General features: G+C 38.3%; 1 protein-coding gene across 1 annotated transcript in view; it reads left to right on the top strand.

The window, feature by feature from the left end:
* Positions 1–20,398, top strand: part of LOC106873870 (uncharacterized) — a 53,281-nt gene that overhangs the window by 18,910 nt on the left and 13,973 nt on the right. The window contains exons 12-21 of the mRNA XM_089338378.1: positions 1,113–1,238; positions 3,455–3,604; positions 6,413–6,482; positions 7,336–7,496; positions 8,013–8,098; positions 8,592–8,691; positions 8,970–14,093; positions 15,971–16,067; positions 17,949–18,076; positions 19,774–19,851. Coding sequence (XP_089194504.1) covers positions 1,113–1,238; positions 3,455–3,604; positions 6,413–6,482; positions 7,336–7,496; positions 8,013–8,098; positions 8,592–8,691; positions 8,970–14,093; positions 15,971–16,067; positions 17,949–18,076; positions 19,774–19,851 — 6,120 coding nt within the window. The remainder of the gene's footprint in view (positions 1–1,112; positions 1,239–3,454; positions 3,605–6,412; positions 6,483–7,335; positions 7,497–8,012; positions 8,099–8,591; positions 8,692–8,969; positions 14,094–15,970; positions 16,068–17,948; positions 18,077–19,773; positions 19,852–20,398) is intronic.

Below are 20,398 nucleotides of genomic sequence, written 5' to 3'. Positions count from 1 at the left end.
GATGATACATATATACACATATATATATTTATATATATAAACATATATACAGAGTGCGGTGAATAAATTGTTTTCTATATTACGCAAAAATGAAAATAACACTGTCATCTCAATATCTTGAAATAGTAAAGAGTAAATTTATTGTGGATGGTCTCCTTGTTTAAGATGATGAATGCTGCAATAATTCTTCCCTTCAGTTCATCTTTGGTGTGACAAGGAGCTTTGTTGGTCTTTTGCTCAACTGCACCTCACACTTAATAATCAGGGAGGTTCCAGTCTGGGAAGTTAGGTGGCCAAATGTTAGGGGTGAGGTGGTCACACAAATTGTCTGACAGCCATGACTGGGTTTCCCTGCTTGTGTGGCATGGTGCAGAGTCCTGTTGCCAGACATAGGGTCTTCCAGCAGCCACCCTCTTCACTCAGGGCAGCACTACCTCCTCCAGACACTTGATGTAGGCCTCCGTGTTAAGTCTGACGCCGTGCGGGAAGATGAATGGAGGCATAACGTCACCACCACTAGTGATCACTCCAAACACCATGAAGCTGACTGGATGTCTGTTTTTATCACTCTCAGTACATGTCATCAGATTGCACCATCCTCAGATTGACACCCAAACACTCAGAAAGGTTCCAGCACGAATGCTGGAACTGAGACCCTAAAACCAAGGTGCCTTGTAAAAACTATTGGTGTGGGTTCTAGTGCCACGTAAAAAGTACTGGTGCTGTAGCACATGGAAAGCACTGGTGCTGGTGCCACATAAATGGCACTGGTGCTAGTGCCAAATAAAAAAGTACTTGCTGGTGCCACATAAAAAGCAGTGGTGATGATGCTATATGAAAAGCACTGGTAATGGTGCCAGTGTAAAAATCACTGTTGATGGTTCCACATAAAAAGCACTGATGATGTTACCATGTAAAACGCATCCAATACATCTGTGGAATGGTTGGTATTAGGGAAGGCATCCAACTATAGAAATCCGGCCAAAACAGACTATGGAACCTGGTGCAGTTCCTGTCAAACTGTCCAACACATGCCAGCATAATAACTATACCTTAAATGTTGATGATGATTGAGGATTGAGTTTTCAATTTCTTGTTGTCTCTCTTTGCAGTTTGCCAGCCGAGCCAAAACCATTAATAATCAACCAATGATTAATGAAATCACAGATGTGTCGAACAAGGCTATTTTGAAACGCTATCAACAGGAAATTCAACAATTGAAGAAACAACTGGAATCGGTAACTGATAGATTGTCTGATTTTTCTTTCTTTCTGCTATAAATGTTTATGTTAATTTTTACAATTTACTACCATTTTTAAAATTTTGTTGAAAGTGTAACTATGTATCTCCCCTACAGTGAGACTCCTGTTCTTGTTCCCCTATCATATCTTAATCTCTCATCACCTGACATAAACCCACACTGCTCAATACTACACCTCATCTCAGTTTGGGGGGGGGGGTTCTTCACTTGTGAGCTTATTTCTTCTTTAAGAGGTTATCCATTTATGTTCATAATGAAGAATGTGACAGTCTCTAAGACTATGAGTAAGAGAGCACTGAGGATTGGTCCATGATGGATTCCTACCTTCTTGTTGAATTTGTCACTAAACTCATTGTCAAATTTTATTTTACTTACTCTACATTTGTATATAGTTTGTAGTTGCCATCAGAAGCCATTTCTCCAGTGCATCTCATCTAAATTAACATCTCTTTTTAAGTTAGTTTTACCCATTTTTTTCTGTCATTTTCTTAACTTGATCCATGTAGCTGGTTGCTGATGGGATGAATTTTCATCTCCTGATATTCACAGCAAGTCCATAAAGGATGTTATCTCAGGACAAATATTGCAGTAACTGGCCAGTTGACCGTGTGCATACATTAAGTATGATACATAGATGGCTATTTTAATTAACTATTGTCTCAAATGCAGATACATGGTTTTTAATCAACTGAGTGGCTATCTGCAACATCAGTGAACGTTTTGTGCCCTTTTCCTATTTCAGAGCTCATGAATTCTTGTCAGACTATGTGGTTGGCTACAAGTACATACCATTGAAATGTCTCAAAAAGGCTGAAATGAACTGCATTCTCACTGGCCACTGATGGAAAGAATTTTTTCCCCCATCTGATACATATTGTGTTTTTTTAACCCTTTAGCATTAAGCCAGCCATATCTGGCCAAAATATTCTATTTGTTTCATGTTCAAATCAGCCAGATCTGTCCTCTTGCGTCTATACTACAATGTTATTCTAAAAATAACCAGTCACATCATCAAAATCTCATAGCTATGAGATAAAGCTTGATTAATTCAAAACAATGTGAATAAATGAGTATTACATTTGACAGTATGTCCAAAAGATGTTATTTCTGGACAAATACCACAGCAACTGGCCTATCAACTGTATGTATATTTGTTTACATGCACAAATACAATTCAACTTGTTTTTTTTTCTTTTGAAGTATTTGTGTGTGTGTAAGTAAATATTTTGTTTTGTCTGATGTTTTTTTTTAATGTATAATTTGAAAGTGATAAGGCTTTTTGTTATTTTACATTTTTAAAGCCTACAGACTGTTATGAGTATTTTCTCAGTATACTTGACATGTAACTGTTTGTGTATGTACACAAATATTCACTTACAGATACACATATATCCATGATTTTATAGAATTAATATGATAACATGTAATAAAATTTTCATTTTTTTGTCTTTGGTCAGTAAGTGTTATTTCCTATCTAGAAATCAAAGGAAATGACTACTATTTCCTTTAAGTTTTACTTTTGTGAACTAGACATCAATGTTTTGAAACTGACCTTATATTTGCCATTACATTTCAGACAGATTCAGTGCTGAGTTGTTGCAGCAGAAATGACGTTATAACAAATATTCTGCTCAATACCACAAATTGGTTTTGTCAGTTGCTTGACCTTAACCACATGAGCATGCTTTTAGAGGATGACAATATGAGCATCTCTGATCATGTGCAGGAGTAGCTGGGGAGCATCATGGCCATCTTTTGAGAGGGATTCTTTGGGGTTTGAATAAATGTAACAAAAGCAAAGTTTCAAAGAAATATTAGCCATTTTTCATATTTTCAAGGGGTAACTAAATAGGGTTGCTACCCAAGGACAAAAATCGTCTTAATGTAATTTACAACTCTATCTGTGTACACTTAAAAGATATTAGATACAAAATTTCACTAGAAAGTTATATGCTTTCCACAAACCCCAGGATGTTGTTATGAAACTACAAATCCCTTAACTATAATAGTTTGGAGGAACTATTAGCCATTTTTCATACTTTCTATGGGTAAGCAAATAGGAAATAACAGTTACTGTCCAAGGACAAAAATCATGTCACACAGTGTTATCATTTGCTTTGTTAATATTTTTAAAATATTTATAAAACATTTTTGTTTGTTGGTATATAACATCTCTCTCTTATTTTCCCATAGTATAAGAGACAGACTCCTCAGAAGAACTTAAATCCATATTGTAAATTGATAAGCAATGATATAGAGAAAGAACAGTTGGAGAAGAAATATCAAAATACAATTGACACATTGAAGAAAATGATTTGTGTTTCAACATGTGAGAATACCAAGGTATATCCTAATCTTTTATCTCTTACTTGTTTCAGTCATTAGACTACGGCCATGCTGGAGCACTGCCTTGAAGAATTTTAGTCAAATGAATCAACCCCTGTATTTATTATCTCTCATATAGCCTGGTACTTATTCTGTTGGTCTCTTTTAGCCAAATCGTTAAGTTATGGGGATGTAAACACACCAACACCTGTTGTCAAGTAGTGGTGGGGGACAAAAACATTCCTACCCCCCCCCCCCCACATGTCCAAATCCTGCCATCATGGAAAACGGATGTTAAATGATCGTAACAATATCTATATATATATATATATATATATATATATATATATATATATATACTCTTTACTCTTTTACTTGTTTCAGTCATTTGACTGTAGCCATGCTGGAGCACCACCTTTAGTCAAGCAAATCGACCCCAGGACTTATTTTTTGTAAGCCTAGTACTTATTCTATTGGTCAATTTTGCCGAACCGCTAAGTTACGGGGGCGTAAACACACCACCACCGGTTGTCAAGCGATGTTGGGGGGACAAACACAGACACGCAAACATATACACACACATACATATATATGTACATATATACGACAGGCTTCTTTCAGTTTCCGTCTACCAAATCCACTCACAAGGCTTTGGTCGGCCCGAGGCTATAGTAGAAGACACTTGCCCAAGGTGCCATGCAGTGGGACTGAACACGGAACCATGTGGTTGGTAAGCAAGCTACTTACCACACAGCCACTCCTGGAGTGGTTGGCATTAAGAAGGGCATCCAGCTGTAGAAACTCTGCCAAATCAGATTGGAGCCTGGTGTAGCCATCTAGTTTCACCAGTCCTCAGTCAATCGTCCAACCCATGCTAGCATGGAAAGCAGACGTTAAATGACGATGATGCACACACACACGCATATATATATATATATATATATATATATATATAGAGAGAGAGAGAGAGAGAGAGAGAGAGAGAGAGAGAGTTAACAGATGACATCCAGAGATGTTCAATATAGAAAATAATTACTAGTGCTCAAATGGTTTGAACTTACCCTCCAAAATCTTTTCCGATACCCGTCAGAGTGTAAGTATCTTGAGAGAAAAGCTGAACATTAGAAGCATCAGTTGTGGCGTGCAAGAGAGACGATTGCGCTGGTATGGACATGTGGTGAGAATGGAGGAGGATAGCTGCGTGAAAAAGTGCCACACCCTAACAGTTGAGGGAACCCGTGGAAGAGGTAGGCCCAGGAAGACCTGGGCTGAGGTGGTGAGGCAAGACCTTCGTACATTGGGCCTCACCGAGGCGATGACTACGGACCGAGACCTTTGGAAATGGGCTGTGCGTGAGAAGACCCGGCAAGCCAAGTAAGATCGTTGCCAGTGCCCCTGGACTGGTTCTTGTGCGGGTGGCACATGAGATGCACCATTTTGAGCGTGGCCGTTGCCAGTACCGCCTGACTGGCTCCTGTAGGATTTTCGAGCGAGATCGTTGCCAGTGCCCCTGGACTGGCTTGTGCGGGTGGCACATAAAAGACACCATTTCGAGCGTGGCCGTTTTCGTGCGGGTGACACGTAAAAGCACCCACTACACTCTCTGAGTGGTTGGCGTTAGGAAGGGCATCCAGCTGTAGAAACTCTGCCAAATCAGACTGGAGCCTGGTGTTGCCATCCGGTTTCACCAGTCCTCAGTCAAATCGTCCAACCCATGCTAGCATGGAAAGCGGACGTTAAACGATGATGATGATGATGATGATAAGTCCATGGAGTGTAAAGAGTGGCCATAAGAGGAATCCAGGGGAGCAAACATGGAGATAATGATACAAATAAACAAAACTGCTTGGGTTTGCTATACAATATATATATACACATGTATACATGTGAATAGAAAGAAAACAAAGACCGAAGATTTCCAGACAATAAACTTTCAACTATAAATATATAGTTATTTATATACTGACAGGGCAAATTTATATATGACAACCTCTTTCAGTTTCCATGTACCAAATCCACTCACAAAACTTTGGTTGGCCTGGGGCTATAGAAGAAGCCACTTGTCCATGTTGTCACATGGTGGGACTGAACCTGGAACCATGTAGTTTAGAAGCAAACTTCTTACTGCACAACCATACCTCATACGTTTTCGTTTCATTGGTGCTGTTTGTATTAGAAATACAAGTGATCCCTTCCTGTTACTGAGGATATACCCTGATACGTCTTTATCACCATCTTATCTCTTTTCCCACTGGGGTAACTATGTACAGGAGGCACAATGGCCCAGTGGTTAGGGCAGCAGACTTGCGGTCATAGGATCGCGGTTTCGATTCCCAGACCAGGTGTTGTGAGTGTTTATTGAGCGAAAACACCTAAAGCTCCACGAGGCTCCAGCTCTTTCACCACAACTTTCTCTCACTCTTACTTCCTGTTTCTGTTATGCCTGTAATTCAAAGGGTCAGCCTTGTCACGCTGAATATCCCCGAGAACTACGTTAAGGGTACACGTGTCTGTGGAGTGCTCAGTCACTTGCACGTTAATTTCACGAGCAGGCTGTTCCGTTGATCGGATCAACTGGACCCCTCGACATCGTGCCAACGACTATGTACCTTCATGTGTCTCTCCCACAACAAGACACATGTTCCAGTCCTCCTGGCATTCTTTTAATGTCTCATCACCTGGCTTTAAAAACCACCTCTCTCAATATCACAACCCTGTCAGTTGAAAGATTCTGGTCACCTCACTGGTGTCAGTGTCATGTAAACAAAGCACCTTGTAAACACTCTGTAAAATGGTTGGTGTTAGAAATTTATTTTTTCTTTTCAGCAAAGAATCATTCGGAGGAAGACATGGTGTCCAGGTCTTTTGAAGAGGAAAATTGAAACACCAATATCAGGTTTTAAATTTTTTTCCTACATTTTAAAATGTAATGGTTGTATAAAACTGAATCAGATGTTACATCTAAAAATTAGAAAACACAAAGAAAAATTGATGCAATCTGATAGTAATTAATGGTTATAGGACATAAAGTAGTAATGATAAAGGGGTGGCAGTTGAGTAGGTGAACCCTTTGCCATGCTAGCATAAGTTTCAAGGTTTTTAGGGGGCCAAGACTGTTCTTATTGGAGTTACATAACCCTCTCCAGCTGAGCATCCCTAATCTTGCGGGTTTGTAATCTTGCGGGTTTGTAATCTTGCGGGTTTGTAATCTTGCGGGTTTGTAAGTGCTGGTGCCTCGTAAAAAGCACCTGTACTGGTGCTGTGTAAAAGCACCCAGTACACTCTGCAAAGTGGTTGGCGTTAGGAAGGGCAGGGATTCTGCTGTAGAAAACAAGCCAAAACATACATGGGCCCTGAACAGCCTTCACTTGGTCAGCTTCTGTCAAACTGTCCGATCCTTGCCAGCATGGAAAACAGATGTTAGATGATGATGAGGATGATGCTTATAGGAGGGAAGTGTAAAGAAGTGTTAAGGGTTGGTGAGAGAGTGAATTAGATTGTAGGGGACAATTGAGTAGGAAGGGATGTAGGGCTATTCCATGTTTGTATATGAATGGGTAAAGTGGTGGAAATTGGGAGGGGAAGGAAACAGTAGCATCAGAGGAGAAGGTGATGAGTGTGTCAGTGATGAGGACAGTATAAGGTAGAAATTATATTCGGGTTACACTGTGACACAACTAGCTTTGTCTCGCGGAGCACCGGTCTAGACAAAGCTCTAAAATCTAATCTCTGTTCCTTTTCCTTCACAGATACTTGTGGAACTCCTGCGAGATTTCTTGACAGCATTGCCGAAACCTCAGTGTCTGATGATGAGAGCAAAATTAATGATACCAGTAATAACTGGAAGCGTATCTCCAATGGCAAACCTCTTGTTAACTATGTCAGCTGTTCTGTCCAAACTGAGTGTGAAGTAAGTTGGATCTTTTAGTTTTCTACTTTATTGTCATTTTTTGCATTCTTTCTCTTCTTTTAACCATTTTTTGTTTTTCCTTTTCTCGTTATCTTGTATTTTTGTTTGTATTCTTTGACTTGTCAGTACTTGGCACAAGTAAGACCATCAAAAGAGAATCTCGAAGTAGTCACTCAACCTGCTAAAAATAGCAGCCAAATTCACCCTTATTCCTTCACAAATCACATACTGCCGTCTTTAAATAGGAAGAATACAAATACTCTTAGATGTATTTGTGTATGAAAAAATATGGTATGACTACATCTAGAACATCCATTCATCATATGCTACATCAGAGCTGATCTTGGATGAAACAACACCTCCCTGCAGGTTTTCTAAAAGTTGCTTAGGATTTCAATTAAAGAAACTTTCATCATAGAACCAGGAGTGTATTTCAGGCAGGTTGGTATCAAAACGGTCAAATTGTTTATTCCTGTCCCAGTATTGTGAAATGCTTTTTTTTTTTGATTTTTCCAGAATGAAAATGAACATTTCCTGAAGTTTGAAAATGAAATGTTAAAGAATATGTTAGCAATGAAAGAAAATGAGTCTCATATGCCCAGGTAAGACTTCCAAATCTATTTTAACCTTTTCTTGACTATATTTTTAACGTGAGTGTGTGTGTGTGTGTGTGTGTGTGTGTGTGTACTGACTCTGTTTTAATTGATATTCAACATCTAGGTGCAGGCATGGCTGTGTAGTAAGAAGCTTGCTTCCCAATCACATGGTTCCAGGTTCAGTCCCACTGTATGGCACCTTGGGCAAGTGTCTTCTATTATAGCCTCAGGCAGACCAAGGCCTTGTGAGCGGACTTGATAGATGGAAATAAAAAGAAGCCCATTGTGTGTGTGTGTGGTTGGCCCAGGACTATAGCAGAAGACACTTGTCCCAGGTGCCATTCAGTCGGATTGACAGTACTTGCTTCTCCTTTGCATGCATGAACTATGAAAATTATGAAGCAGACATTGATTATCATCTTCTTAAGAAGAATGGTGTATTTAATGTATGTGGTAGTGAAACTGCATTGAAAATTGGTTTTATAAACTTTCTTTACAGCCCAACTAAAAAACCTCGCCTCTCTATCCATGATCACGATGAAACCAAGGAATTCCTTGAGTTGGAGTTACAGTGTGTCAGCGACGGAATAAAATTGAGTGTAAGTATACCCATACGTTATTATTTATCATCATTTAAGAGTAAGAAAGTATATATTCTCCCTCACACTTCCACTTCCTCCAATTGCTTACATGATGCCTGTTTATTATTAGATGAATGGGGCTGTTGAGAATTAAGGTTATTTTCTTTGCTGAGTATGTTATGAAGTGTGAGTGGATGTACAGAAATAGTCAATCCTTTCATCGCAGAAGACAATGTAATCATAGGAGAATTATCTGTAACACGAATCTTATTGAAAGTATTTCTTTGTTCTTACAGGTGGAAGAAGAAAAGATTGAAAATGAGAGACAAAAGCTGAAAGAAGAAAAAGTGAATCATGACAAAGAAGTGAAAGCTTTCGTTGACTCAAAAATGGAACTGATGCAAAAAGTGGAAAGTAAAGAAACCGAAAATATGTACTTGCTGTCTAAACTGAAAAATAGTCAAGAACGTGTGAAGAGTCTTGAAGAAGAACTTCAGCATGCGCAAAGATCTAGTTTGTTAGATACTAGCAGTTGTAGTAATTCTGGAGATAGGCCGTTAATGAATCTAAGCAACATCACTAGTCGTTCAGCTTCACGATCTGCACGAAGAGCTGACTATAACCAGCTTAATGATCAAATATTTAATTTGGAGTCCCAAGTCCAAATTCTGGAAAGCCAGGTTCAGAAAATGTCTCATGATCTTCAAATGGCAAAAGAGCAAATCCTAAGTAAATCTGAAGAAATAACTTTCTTATCATCGGAAAATAATGAACAAAAACTCCAACTTGATAAATTGATTGCAGAAAATGACAAGCTTAATCAACTTGTTCAGGACAAAACTCCTGTTTTTGAGCATAAAGAATACATTGAATTGAAGACACAACTTGATAAAGTTATGCAAGATAATGAAAAATTGAACTACAAACTAAAACTCAAAGCAGAAGAACTAACATATCTATCAAGAGCATCAGTGGATCAGCAAGTGCAATTAGATGGTAAAATTCCTGAATTAAGTACTTCTGAAGAAGGTAAAACACCAGTAGATAACAATGATGCTCTTTCTGAACTTCAAGAGCAATTAGCAGCAACTTTAAGAGAAAAGGATAAAATTTCACAGGAACTTGCAATAAAAGGTGAAGAATGTACAAAATTGCAACAAAATGTGGAGATTGCTCATCTTGTTGTTTTAGATATGAAAAAATCTTTGAAAGAAACCAGAGAACACTTACTAGCTCAAAAAGATGTAGATTTTTCACAAATCGAACAGTTAGATACCAGCATCAGAAAATCTTTGAGCTTAAACTCTGCTGATAGGAGTCAGTGGAAATCTTTTTCAGTTGTTCATCAAGTTAACTCAAAAGATAATGATAAAGATGATTCTGATGTCCTAATTATGTCTCTTGAAGATTTTGACTCAAGTGATATTTCTGACTTACCATCCAAAAGTCAGCTTCTTGATTGCCAAACAAATCTAGATAAAAAAATTCAAGAATGTCATTCTTTGAAGGATGAAATTAATTCTCTGAAAAAAGCAGTTGAAATTAAAACTAAAGAATGTTCATCACTCAAAATTAAATTAGAATCCTTTGAAAGTGTAAGTGAAGTGAGGTCCAACCCTATCATTGTTAATCAACAGAATTCCAATGAATCTGACTCTGAGCTAGAAAGGCTCAAACATGGAAGTGTAGAACTTGTTGAAGATGAGAATCTACAGATACAGAATAATTTGCATCAGTTAAATTCAGTGGCAAAAGACCATACACTTGACAAACAAGAATATGACTGCCTAAAAGGAGAGTTACTTTCAAACAAAGCAGAATTAGAAGCTAAAAGACAACAATGTGAAGATTTGGTTGAACAATTAAACCAAATGGAATCAAAATTTTCTGATTATAAAACACAAAAAGCTAATGAAATAGAAGCTTTGCAAAGTTATTTACAAGGATTAGAATCCAAAGCTCTAGAATATGATGTACTTGTTGAAGAAATTGGAAGATCAGAGGGTGAGAGTAAAGAGAAGGCAGATATTATCTTGTTGAAAAGTGAACTTTCTCATAAAATGAAAGAGTTGAATGATCTGAAAGAGAAACATAGATTACTATTTGAATCGTCGGAATCTAAGATCCAAAATTTTGTCACTTTGGAGAAAGAAATAAGAGATTTTAATATATTAGATGCAGAGCAAGAAGAACAGCTGTTTTCTACTGATGAAAATCTCCAATCTACCAAACAAGAAATTCATGATGGACTAGAGCTAAACTTATCTAATTCAGGACATACTGATAATATACAGCCAAATTCTTTTGACATCAATGAAGATGACATTATAGAACTCAGAAAAGAATTAAAATCAAAACTGACTTACATTAATGAACTGAAGAGAGATAATTCTAATTTGAAAGACTCATTAGAGAGACTTACTGCTGAGAATGCTGGTTTTATCAGTCTTGATAATAAATTGAATCTTTGTCAAAAAGAACTGCAAACTAAGGTTGATGAATGCCATAATTTAGCTGCAGAACTTGATCTTAGGGCACAGGATAGTGAAATGATAAAAGAACTTGAAGAGAACTTTTCTGCCAAATCACAAGAGTGCTTATTTCTCTCCAAAGAATTGTCTTTACTGAAAGAAAGAAAGATGGGTGAAAATGAAAGATTAACAGAGCTTCCTGAAATTAAAGAGAGTGAGATGGATGAAAGATTAAAAGAAATTGAAGAAAAGTTATCTGCTAAATCACAAGAATGTTTAGTGCATTCCAGAGAATTCTCTGAGCTTGAAAGAAGAAATATAGAGCTGAACAAGACAGTAAAAGAACTGGAAGAGGAATTGTCTGAGAAATCAGAAGAATGTTCTGCTCTTTCCAAAGAATTGTCTGAGCTTAAAGAAAGAAAGATTGAAGAAAGTGAAATAGTGAAAGAACTAGAAGAGAAATTCTCTGAGAAATCGCAAGAATGTTTAGCTCTTTCTGAAGAATTATCTCAACTTAAAGAAAAAAAAATGGAGGAGAGTGAAATAGTGAAAGAACTTGAAGAGAAATTGTCTGAAAAATCGCAAGAATGTTCTGCTCTTTCCAAAGAATTGTCTGAACTTAAGGAAGGAAAAAAAGAAGAGAGTGAAATAGTGAAAGAACTAGAAAAGAAATTGTCTGAGAAGTCAGAAGAATGTTCAGCTCTTTCTGAAGAATTGTTTGAGCTTAAAGAAAGAAAGATTGAAGAAAGTGAAATAGTGAAAGAACTAGAAGTGAAATTGTCTGAGAAGTCAGAAGAATGTTTAGCTCTTTCTGAAGAATTATCTCAACTTAAAGAAAAAAAGATGGAGGAGAGTGAAATACTGAAGGAACTAGAAGAGAAATTATCTGACAAATCACAAGAATGTTTAGCACTTACGAAAGTATTATCTGAACTTAAGGAAGAGAAAATGGAGGAGAGTGTAACAGTAAAGGAACTAGAAGAGAAATTGTGTGAGAAGTCAGAAGAATGTTCTGCTCTTTCCAAAGAATTGTCTGAACTTAAGGAAGGAAAAAGAGAGGAGAGTGAAATAGTGAAAGAACTAGAACAGAAATTGTCTGAGAAGTCAGAAGAATGTTCAGCACATTCCAGAGAATTGTCTGAGCTTAAAGAAAGAAAGATTGAAGAAAGTGAAATAGTGAAGGAACTAGAAGAAAAATTCTCTGAGAAATCGCAAGAATGTTTAGCACTTACCAAAGTATTATCTGAACTTAAAGAAGGAAAAATGGAGGAAAGTGTAACAGTAAAGGAACTAGAAGAGAAATTGTGTGAGAAGTCAGAAGAATGTTCTCTTTCCAAAGAATTGTCTGAACTTAAGGAAGGAAAAAGAGAGGAGAGTGAAATAGTGAAAGAACTAGAACAGAAATTGTCTGAGAAGTCAGAAGAATGTTCAGCACATTCCAGAGAATTGTCTGAACTTAAAGAAAGAAAGATTGAAGAAAGTGAAATACTGAAAGAACTAGAAGAAAAATTCTCTGACAAATCGCAAGAATGTTTAGCTCTTACGAAAGTATTGTCTGAACTTAAGGAAGGGAAAATGGAGGAAAGTGTAACAGTAAAGGAACTAGAAATGAAATTGTCTGAGAAGTCAGAAGAATGTTCTGTTCTTGGCAAAGAGTTTTCTGAACTTAAAGAAAGAAAGATTGAAGAAAGTGAAATAGTGAAAGAACTAGAAGAGAAATTCTCTGACAAATCGCAAGAATGTTTAGCTCTTACCAAAGTATTGTCTGAACTTAAAGAAGGAAAAATGGAGGAGAGTGTAACAGTAAAGGAACTAGAAGAGAAATTGTCTGAAAAATCGCAAGAATGTTTAGCACATTCCAGAGAATTGTCTGAACTTAAAGAAAGAAAGATTGAAGAAAATGAAATAGTGAAAGAACTAGAAGAGAAATTGTCTGAGAAATCACAAGAATGTTTAGCTCTTTCTGAAGAATTATCTCAACTTAAAGAAAAAAAGATGGAGGAGAATGAAATAGTGAAGGAACTAGAAGAGAAATTATCTGACAAATCACAAGAATGTTTAGCACTTACGAAAGTATTATCTGAACTTAAGGAAGAGAAAATGGAGGAGAGTGTAACAGTAAAGGAACTAGAAGAGAAATTATCTGACAAATCACAAGAATGTTTAGCACTTACGAAAGTATTATCTGAACTTAAGGAAGGAAAAATGGAGGAGAGTGTAACAGTAAAGGAACTAGATGAGAAATTGTGTGAGAAGTCAGAAGAATGTTCTGCTCTTTCCAAAGAATTGTCTGAACTTAAGGAAGGAAAAAGAGAGATGAGTGAAATAGTGAAAGAACTAGAAAAGAAATTGTCTGAGAAGTCAGAAGAATGTTTAGCTCTTACGAAAGTATTGTCTGAACTTAAGGAAGGGAAAATGGAGGAAAATGTAACAGTAAAGGAACTAGAAGTGAAATTGTCTGAGAAGTCAGAAGAATGTTTAGCACATTCCAGAGAATTGTCTGAACTTAAAGCAGGGAAAATGGAGACTGAGAAGCACTTTGCATGTGAGCTTGATCAAAAACGTAAAGAGCAAATCGAGCTGTCCAATGAATTAGCTGCTTTGAAGCAAGATAAAGAAAATCAAATTAATGATTTGGAAAAGCAGCTTGTGGTTAAGACCCAAGAATATAACTCTCTGTCTAAAAACCTTAAGTCATTAGAAATAACTCATGCTGGTGTTCAGTCAGATCTCAAGAAGGCGTTGGAAGAGAAATATAATCTCTATGAATGTCAGACTAATGAATTGGATACTATTCATCAGAAATATTCCAGACTTCAAGGATCATTGTTAGAGCTAAAAGGTGACATTGCAAAGAAATATAATGAAATTAAGGACAAAGACTTAGAAATTGAAGAACTTCGACATCAAGCATTATGTCTACAGTCTCAACTGACAAAAAAAGATCAGGTATTTACATTTGATTTTTCCAATTAAAAATAGGTTGTTTTAATTTGATAATTCAATTTTGACTTCTTCATCAATTTTTCTGCCCTTGTTCTTTATCTTAATAATCAATTGAAAAAATTTGCTTGCTTCATTCATACACATCCTTAAATGTCATACACATTTGCACAGCTTTCATCTAGTTTAGTTTCCACACTAAACTGAAATGAGTGCTAGGTTCAATACAATCAATTAAAAAAAATACTTAACCCTTTAGCATTTAGATTACTTCAGATCAATGCTTATTTATTCACATTGTTTTGAATTAATCATGCATTATTTTGTAGCCTTGAGATTTTGATGATGTGATTGTTTTATTTTTAGAATGTCATTATACGGTAGATATGAGAAGTGAGATCCAGCCAGTTTGAATAGGACAGGTAGAATATTTGGAATGGATATGGCCTGTTTTAACACTGAAGGATTAAAGACCAATGCTTTTAAGACTATCATCATCATCATCATCATCGTTTAACGTCCGCTTTCCATGCTAGCATGGGTTGGACGACTTGACTGAGGACTGGTGAAACTGGATGGCAACACCAGGCTCCAATCTAAACTCAGTTGATTATAAAATTTTTACACCAATACACATATTACTCTTTTACTCGTTTCAGTCATTTGACTGTGGCCATGCTGGAGCACCACCTTTAGTCGAGCCAATCAACCCCAGGACTTATTCTTTGGAAGCCTAGTACTTATTCTATCGGTCTCTTTGCCGAACCGCTAAGTTATGGGGACGTAAACACACCACCATCGGTTGTCAAGCGATGCTGGGGGGACAAACACAAACACACAAACACATACACACACATACATATATATATATACATATATATGACAGGCTTCTTTCAGTTTTCACCTACCAAATCCACTCACAAGGCTTTGGTCGGCACAAGGCTATAGTAGAAGACACTTGCCCAAGGTGCCACACAGTGGGAATGAACCTGGAAGCATGTGGTTGGTAAGCAAGCTACTTACCACACAGCCACTCCTGCACCTATTATTACATACGTACATATATTTGTATATGTAAATACATACACACATTGTGAGCTTCTACACAACTTATGTCTCCAAAATTCTGCTCACAAAACATTACTTATATTAGTTATCTGAGGCTACAAAAAAGTTTACCGAAGCCTTACAAGTGGAATTTTGTAGATGTTGATTGTTGGGGTGCTGTGACTGAGGAGACTCGGCAAATAAAGTGAGATCACAGCTGTAACCTACACCAGCGTCTCATAACCAGCCAACTCAAAAAGTACCCTTGGATCATAGGGCAACATGCCATGCTTGAGGAGACCTATTGAGTCAAGTACATCAACATCAAAATGAAATCAAATGGAAATTGTAATTGTGGTCCTTGTGCTGGTGGCACATAAAAAGCACCATCCGAACGTGGTTGATGCCAGCCCCCTTACCCTGACTGGCTTCTGTGCTGGTGGCACGTAAAAAACACCATCCTATCATGGTCAATGCCAGCCTCTTCTGGCCCCTACCAGTGGCACGTAAAAAGCACCCACTATACTCTCAGAGTGGTTGGCGTTAGGAAGGGCATCCAGCTGTAGAAACATTGCAAGATCAGACCGGTGCCTGGTGCAGCCTCCTGGCTTTCCAGACCCCAGTTGAACCGTCCAACCCATGCCATCATGGAAAACAGACGTTAAACGATGATGATGTGTGTGTCTGTGTGGGCATACATGCATACATACATACATACATACATACATACATATGGATGATGTCCATTGTTTAAGGGTTCTTATTATGAAAAGCATTTTTCTCTTTGATTTTGGTGGGATTTTTTCTTTTTTACTTTTCTTTTTAATTCTTTTTAGTTGTGTGTGACACCTGGAACTAGTAATGAATCAACGAACAAAGAATCTAGTGAAATAAAAGAAGAGATCTCAAATAATTCAACCCTCCAAAAACCAAGTAAGGAATCATTTTTTACCTTTTTGATCTTATTTTTATACGTTTTCTTTCCATTGTTTTTAACTAAAACAGGGAGTGGAAGGGATTTGGGTGTTGAGCAACTGACTTCTTGGTCATTGGCCTAGACATCAGCAATACCATTGTGTTCCCTTTTCATCATCCTCATCATCATCATCATCAAACATCCGTTGTCCATGCTGGCGTGGATTGTATGGTTTGACCAGAGCTGGCAAGCTGAGGAGATGCACCATTCTGATTTGGTATGGTTTCTACAGATGGGTGCCCTTCCTAATGCCATCCACTTTACAGAATGTGCTGGGTGCTTTTACATGGCACCACACAGGTGCTTTTTCATGTTATTACATGGGCTCTTTTATGTGGCACTGCATGAGTGCTTTTACATGGTGCCACACGGGCGCTTTTACATGGCACTGCCACAAGTGCTTTACACCACCGGAGGGCCCGGTCTTAACACTTCTGCAGAGTACAGGTCTTCTTGAGTACAGCAAGGCACCAGGTATCTCTGAGCATGCACCTACATAGTTTCTTGACTTGCTATAAATTGCAACCAAATGATGGTGTAACCCTTATTGTGTGGGAACTGAGTACACTTGGTCGTGTGTGTGTGTACACTTGAGAAACATGAACCAAATTAACTTGTTTTCAGTAGTAGGGGGACTTTCCAGAATTCTTCACTTTTCATATTGTGTAGTAAGCACTGATTTGCATGTGATTAGCATGTTATATCTCCAGCTTGTGGGGTATAAATTTAATCGACATAGTCAAGGTTGGAAAAAAGAAAGTCATGTTGGTTTTTGGATAATGTAGTTTTCATGCTTGCGAAGACGTGATGGCACCTGTGCCCAGAGTTGCCTTCCTGGCACTTGTGTCAGTGGTATGTGTAAAGACATTCGAGCGAGATCGTTGCCAGTGCCGCCGAACTGGCTCCTGTGCCGGTGGCACGTAAAATATGCCATTTTGAGCATGGCCGTTACCAGTACCTCCTGACTGGCCTTCGTGCTGGTGGCACGTAAAAGCACCCACTACACTCTCGGAGTGGTTGGTGTTAGGAAGGGCATCCAGCTGTAGAAACCATGCCAAATCAGATTGGAGCCTGGTGTAGCCATCTGGTTCACCAGTCCTCAGTCAAATCGTCCAACCCATGCTAGCATGGAAAGTGGACGTTAAACGATGATGATGATGATGATGATGATCAACTGTCTAATTGTGGTGGTCAAGGATGGATGCTTAATAGTCATGAATGGAACAACTTTGATCACAGTTCTGCTGACTTGGGATTTGGCAAGAAATGTGCGACTCTACTTATGTCAGTCAGTCTATTTTCTGGGTAACTATGAAAGAAACTAGCATCACCACCATATTATAGTTGAGTACTGAGCTTTAGCTGAGTAGTTGGGAAGTTTGCTTCCCAACAACATGGTTTTGGATTCAATCCTACTGCATGTCCCCTTGGATGAGTGTCTTCTTGGGCCAACCAATCTGTTGTGAGTGGATTTGGTAGATGGAAACTGAAACAAGCCCGTTGTGAGTTTATCTATTATTATATACTCATTATCATCATTTTATATCCACTTTCCATGCTGGTATGGATGGCATGGTTTGGTAGGGAACTGGCAAGCTTGAGGGCTACATCAAACTCCACTGTCATCTTTAGCATCATTTCTATGGCTGGGTGCCCATCTTAATGCCAACTACTTTACAGAGTATACGAAGTGCTTTTTTCATGGTGTTCAGAAGGGATTGGCTGGTTGCACAAGGAAAAAGTGATGTATGTTTCTATAAATAGCATCAATTTTTAACTGCAGATTGCAATCTTTATACAATATATTTTTATATGTTTGCGTGTACATGTTTTAACAGACATTTCTGGAGTATACAATGAGTCTACTGATGTTCAGAATCTACTTAAAGAAAAAGTTCAAGAATGTAGTTTTCTAACAGATAAGTTGGAAAATTTGGAGAAGAATATTCAAGAGAAGACAGAAATGGTAAGTACAGAATTTTGCATATTTTTCTATTTTTTTGTTTAGCCCTAATTAAATCAGCTCTAATTAAACCCCTCCTTAAGAATTTTTACATGTAATTCATTCCGGATTTCCCTTTTTTTTTCCTTTTTTTTAAAACTTTTTGCAAGAGAGTTTGTTGTAGTTTGAAGGAGATTCTGGCAGGTTGGACAACCTTGTAGAGATATATCTGTTGTTCATCTCCTGTATTCAGTGGTTTGGTCAATTATTTAGTAATAAGCAGCTTCGCCTTACTGGCACTTGTACCAGTGGCATGTGAACAAAACATTGTACTGACTCCTGTGCAGGTGGCACGTAAAAAACACCATTTGAGCATGGCCGTTGCCAGTACCGCCAGGCTGGCTCTCGTGCCGGTGGCACATAAAAAGCACCCACTACACTCTCAGAGTGGTTGGCATTAGGAAGGGCATCCAGCTGTAGAAACTCTGCCAAATCAGATTGGAGCCTGGTGTAGCCATCTGGTTCGCAAGTCCCCAGTCAAATCGTCCAACCCATGCTAGCATGGAAAGCAGACGTTAAATGATGAAATGAATGATGATGAAGCAGTTCACCAACAACATACATTTATATATTTACAGGAGTGTACAACATTGCATCCAAGAGCATGTACAACATAAAACACTTGTTGTCACTGTGTTGCCCTGAATCTAGAAAAACATTCCCAAAATAACTGTATGTTTGATTGTGGTTAAGAAGCTCATATTGCAACCACATGGCTTTGAGTTCAGTCCCACTGCGCAGCATTTTGGGCAAGTGTCTTCTACTATAGCCTCGAGCTGACCAATGCCTTGTGAATGAATTTGGTAGATGGAAATAGAAACCTATCATATGTACTGGAGTCTGGTGCAGCTCCTCAGCTTGCTCTGGCCAAACCATCCAACCCATGCCAGCATGGACAACAGATGTTAGATGGTGGTGGTGGTGCTGCTGCCTCCATTGCTGCTGCTGGATGTATTTGTGTTTCCTGATCACCACTTGACAACCAGTGTTGATTTGTTTACACCTCCATAACTTAGCAGTTTGGCAAAAGTGACTGACAGAATAAGTACCAGACTTTAAAAAATGTACTGGGGTTGATTTCATCATCATCATCATCGTTTGACGTCCGCTTTCCATGCTAGCATGGGTTGGACGATTTGACTGAGGACTGGTGGACCAGGTGGCTACACCAGGCTCCAATCTGATTTGGCAGAGTTTCTACAGCTGGATGCCCTTCCTAACGCCAACCACTCTGAGAGTGTAGTGAGTGCTTTTACGTGTCACCGGCACGCAGGCTAGTCAGGCGGTACTGGCAATGGCCAAGCTCAAAATGGTCTATTTTACGTGCCATCTGCACAGGAGCCAGTCCAGCGGCACTGGCAACGATCTTGCTCGAATGTCTTTTCATGTTCCACTGGCACAAGTGCCAGGAAGGCGACGTTGGTAACGATCATGCTCAAATGGTGCTATTTACGTATCTGGCCCAGATATTTTACCTGCTCTATGTTCAAAACAACCAGATCTGACCTTACACCTACCCTTCTACATCATTCTAAAAAATAACCAATCAAATCATTGAAGTCTTGATGCTTAAGAGATAATGCATGATTACTTCAGAACAGTGTAAATAAATAAGCATTACGTTTGACAAAGTAATGTACTGAATGGTTTTGTTTTTCTAGCTGAAAAAAATGAAGCGTGAAAAGTTAGTGCAGTCTGAATTGATAGAAGAGTATGAAGTGAAAGCTGAAATGGCTGAAGTAAGTAAAACTATATCCATCTTCCTCTATGTATGTTTGTATCATTCTTTCTATCTTCACTGTTTATATGATGTCTGATGCCTCTTATGCCCAATTTTTCTTTCAACACATTTGTCGTACATGGACACTGATGTTGCATATCTAGTGGAGCTTGTTTGGCCTCATTTCTTTCCAGTCTTTGCATGTCTTCTGCATTCATAGTTCAAGTTTCACAACCATGTAGCATTGCTGTTTGTACATAAGCATCGTACAATTTCACTGTTTGCTGTTAATGGAACCATTTATGAAAGAAGTTTCTCCAAATTGAGCATATAGAAACCATAAATAACACATTCTCTGGTTCCAACCTTGCCGCATCGGCTGCAAAACTGAGTATCATCACCTGTAATGCAGAAGAAAGGAAGATAAACAATTACAGGATCCTGACCGGCTGTTATCAGTTTGTGCCAGTCAGTGTCAAGACCTCAGGCGTTCTTGGACCCTGCACTGCCAATTTCCTCTGCAAAATTGGAATAACTGCAGCCCATCTGAGAAATAAACCCCAACA

This window comes from Octopus bimaculoides, chromosome 20, assembly GCF_046866305.1.
Source record: "Octopus bimaculoides isolate indiv1 chromosome 20, ASM4686630v1, whole genome shotgun sequence".
Lineage (NCBI taxonomy): Eukaryota > Metazoa > Mollusca > Cephalopoda > Octopoda > Octopodidae > Octopus > Octopus bimaculoides.
Note: the sequence above shows the minus strand (reverse complement) of the source record. Positions and strands in the feature narration are given on the sequence as shown.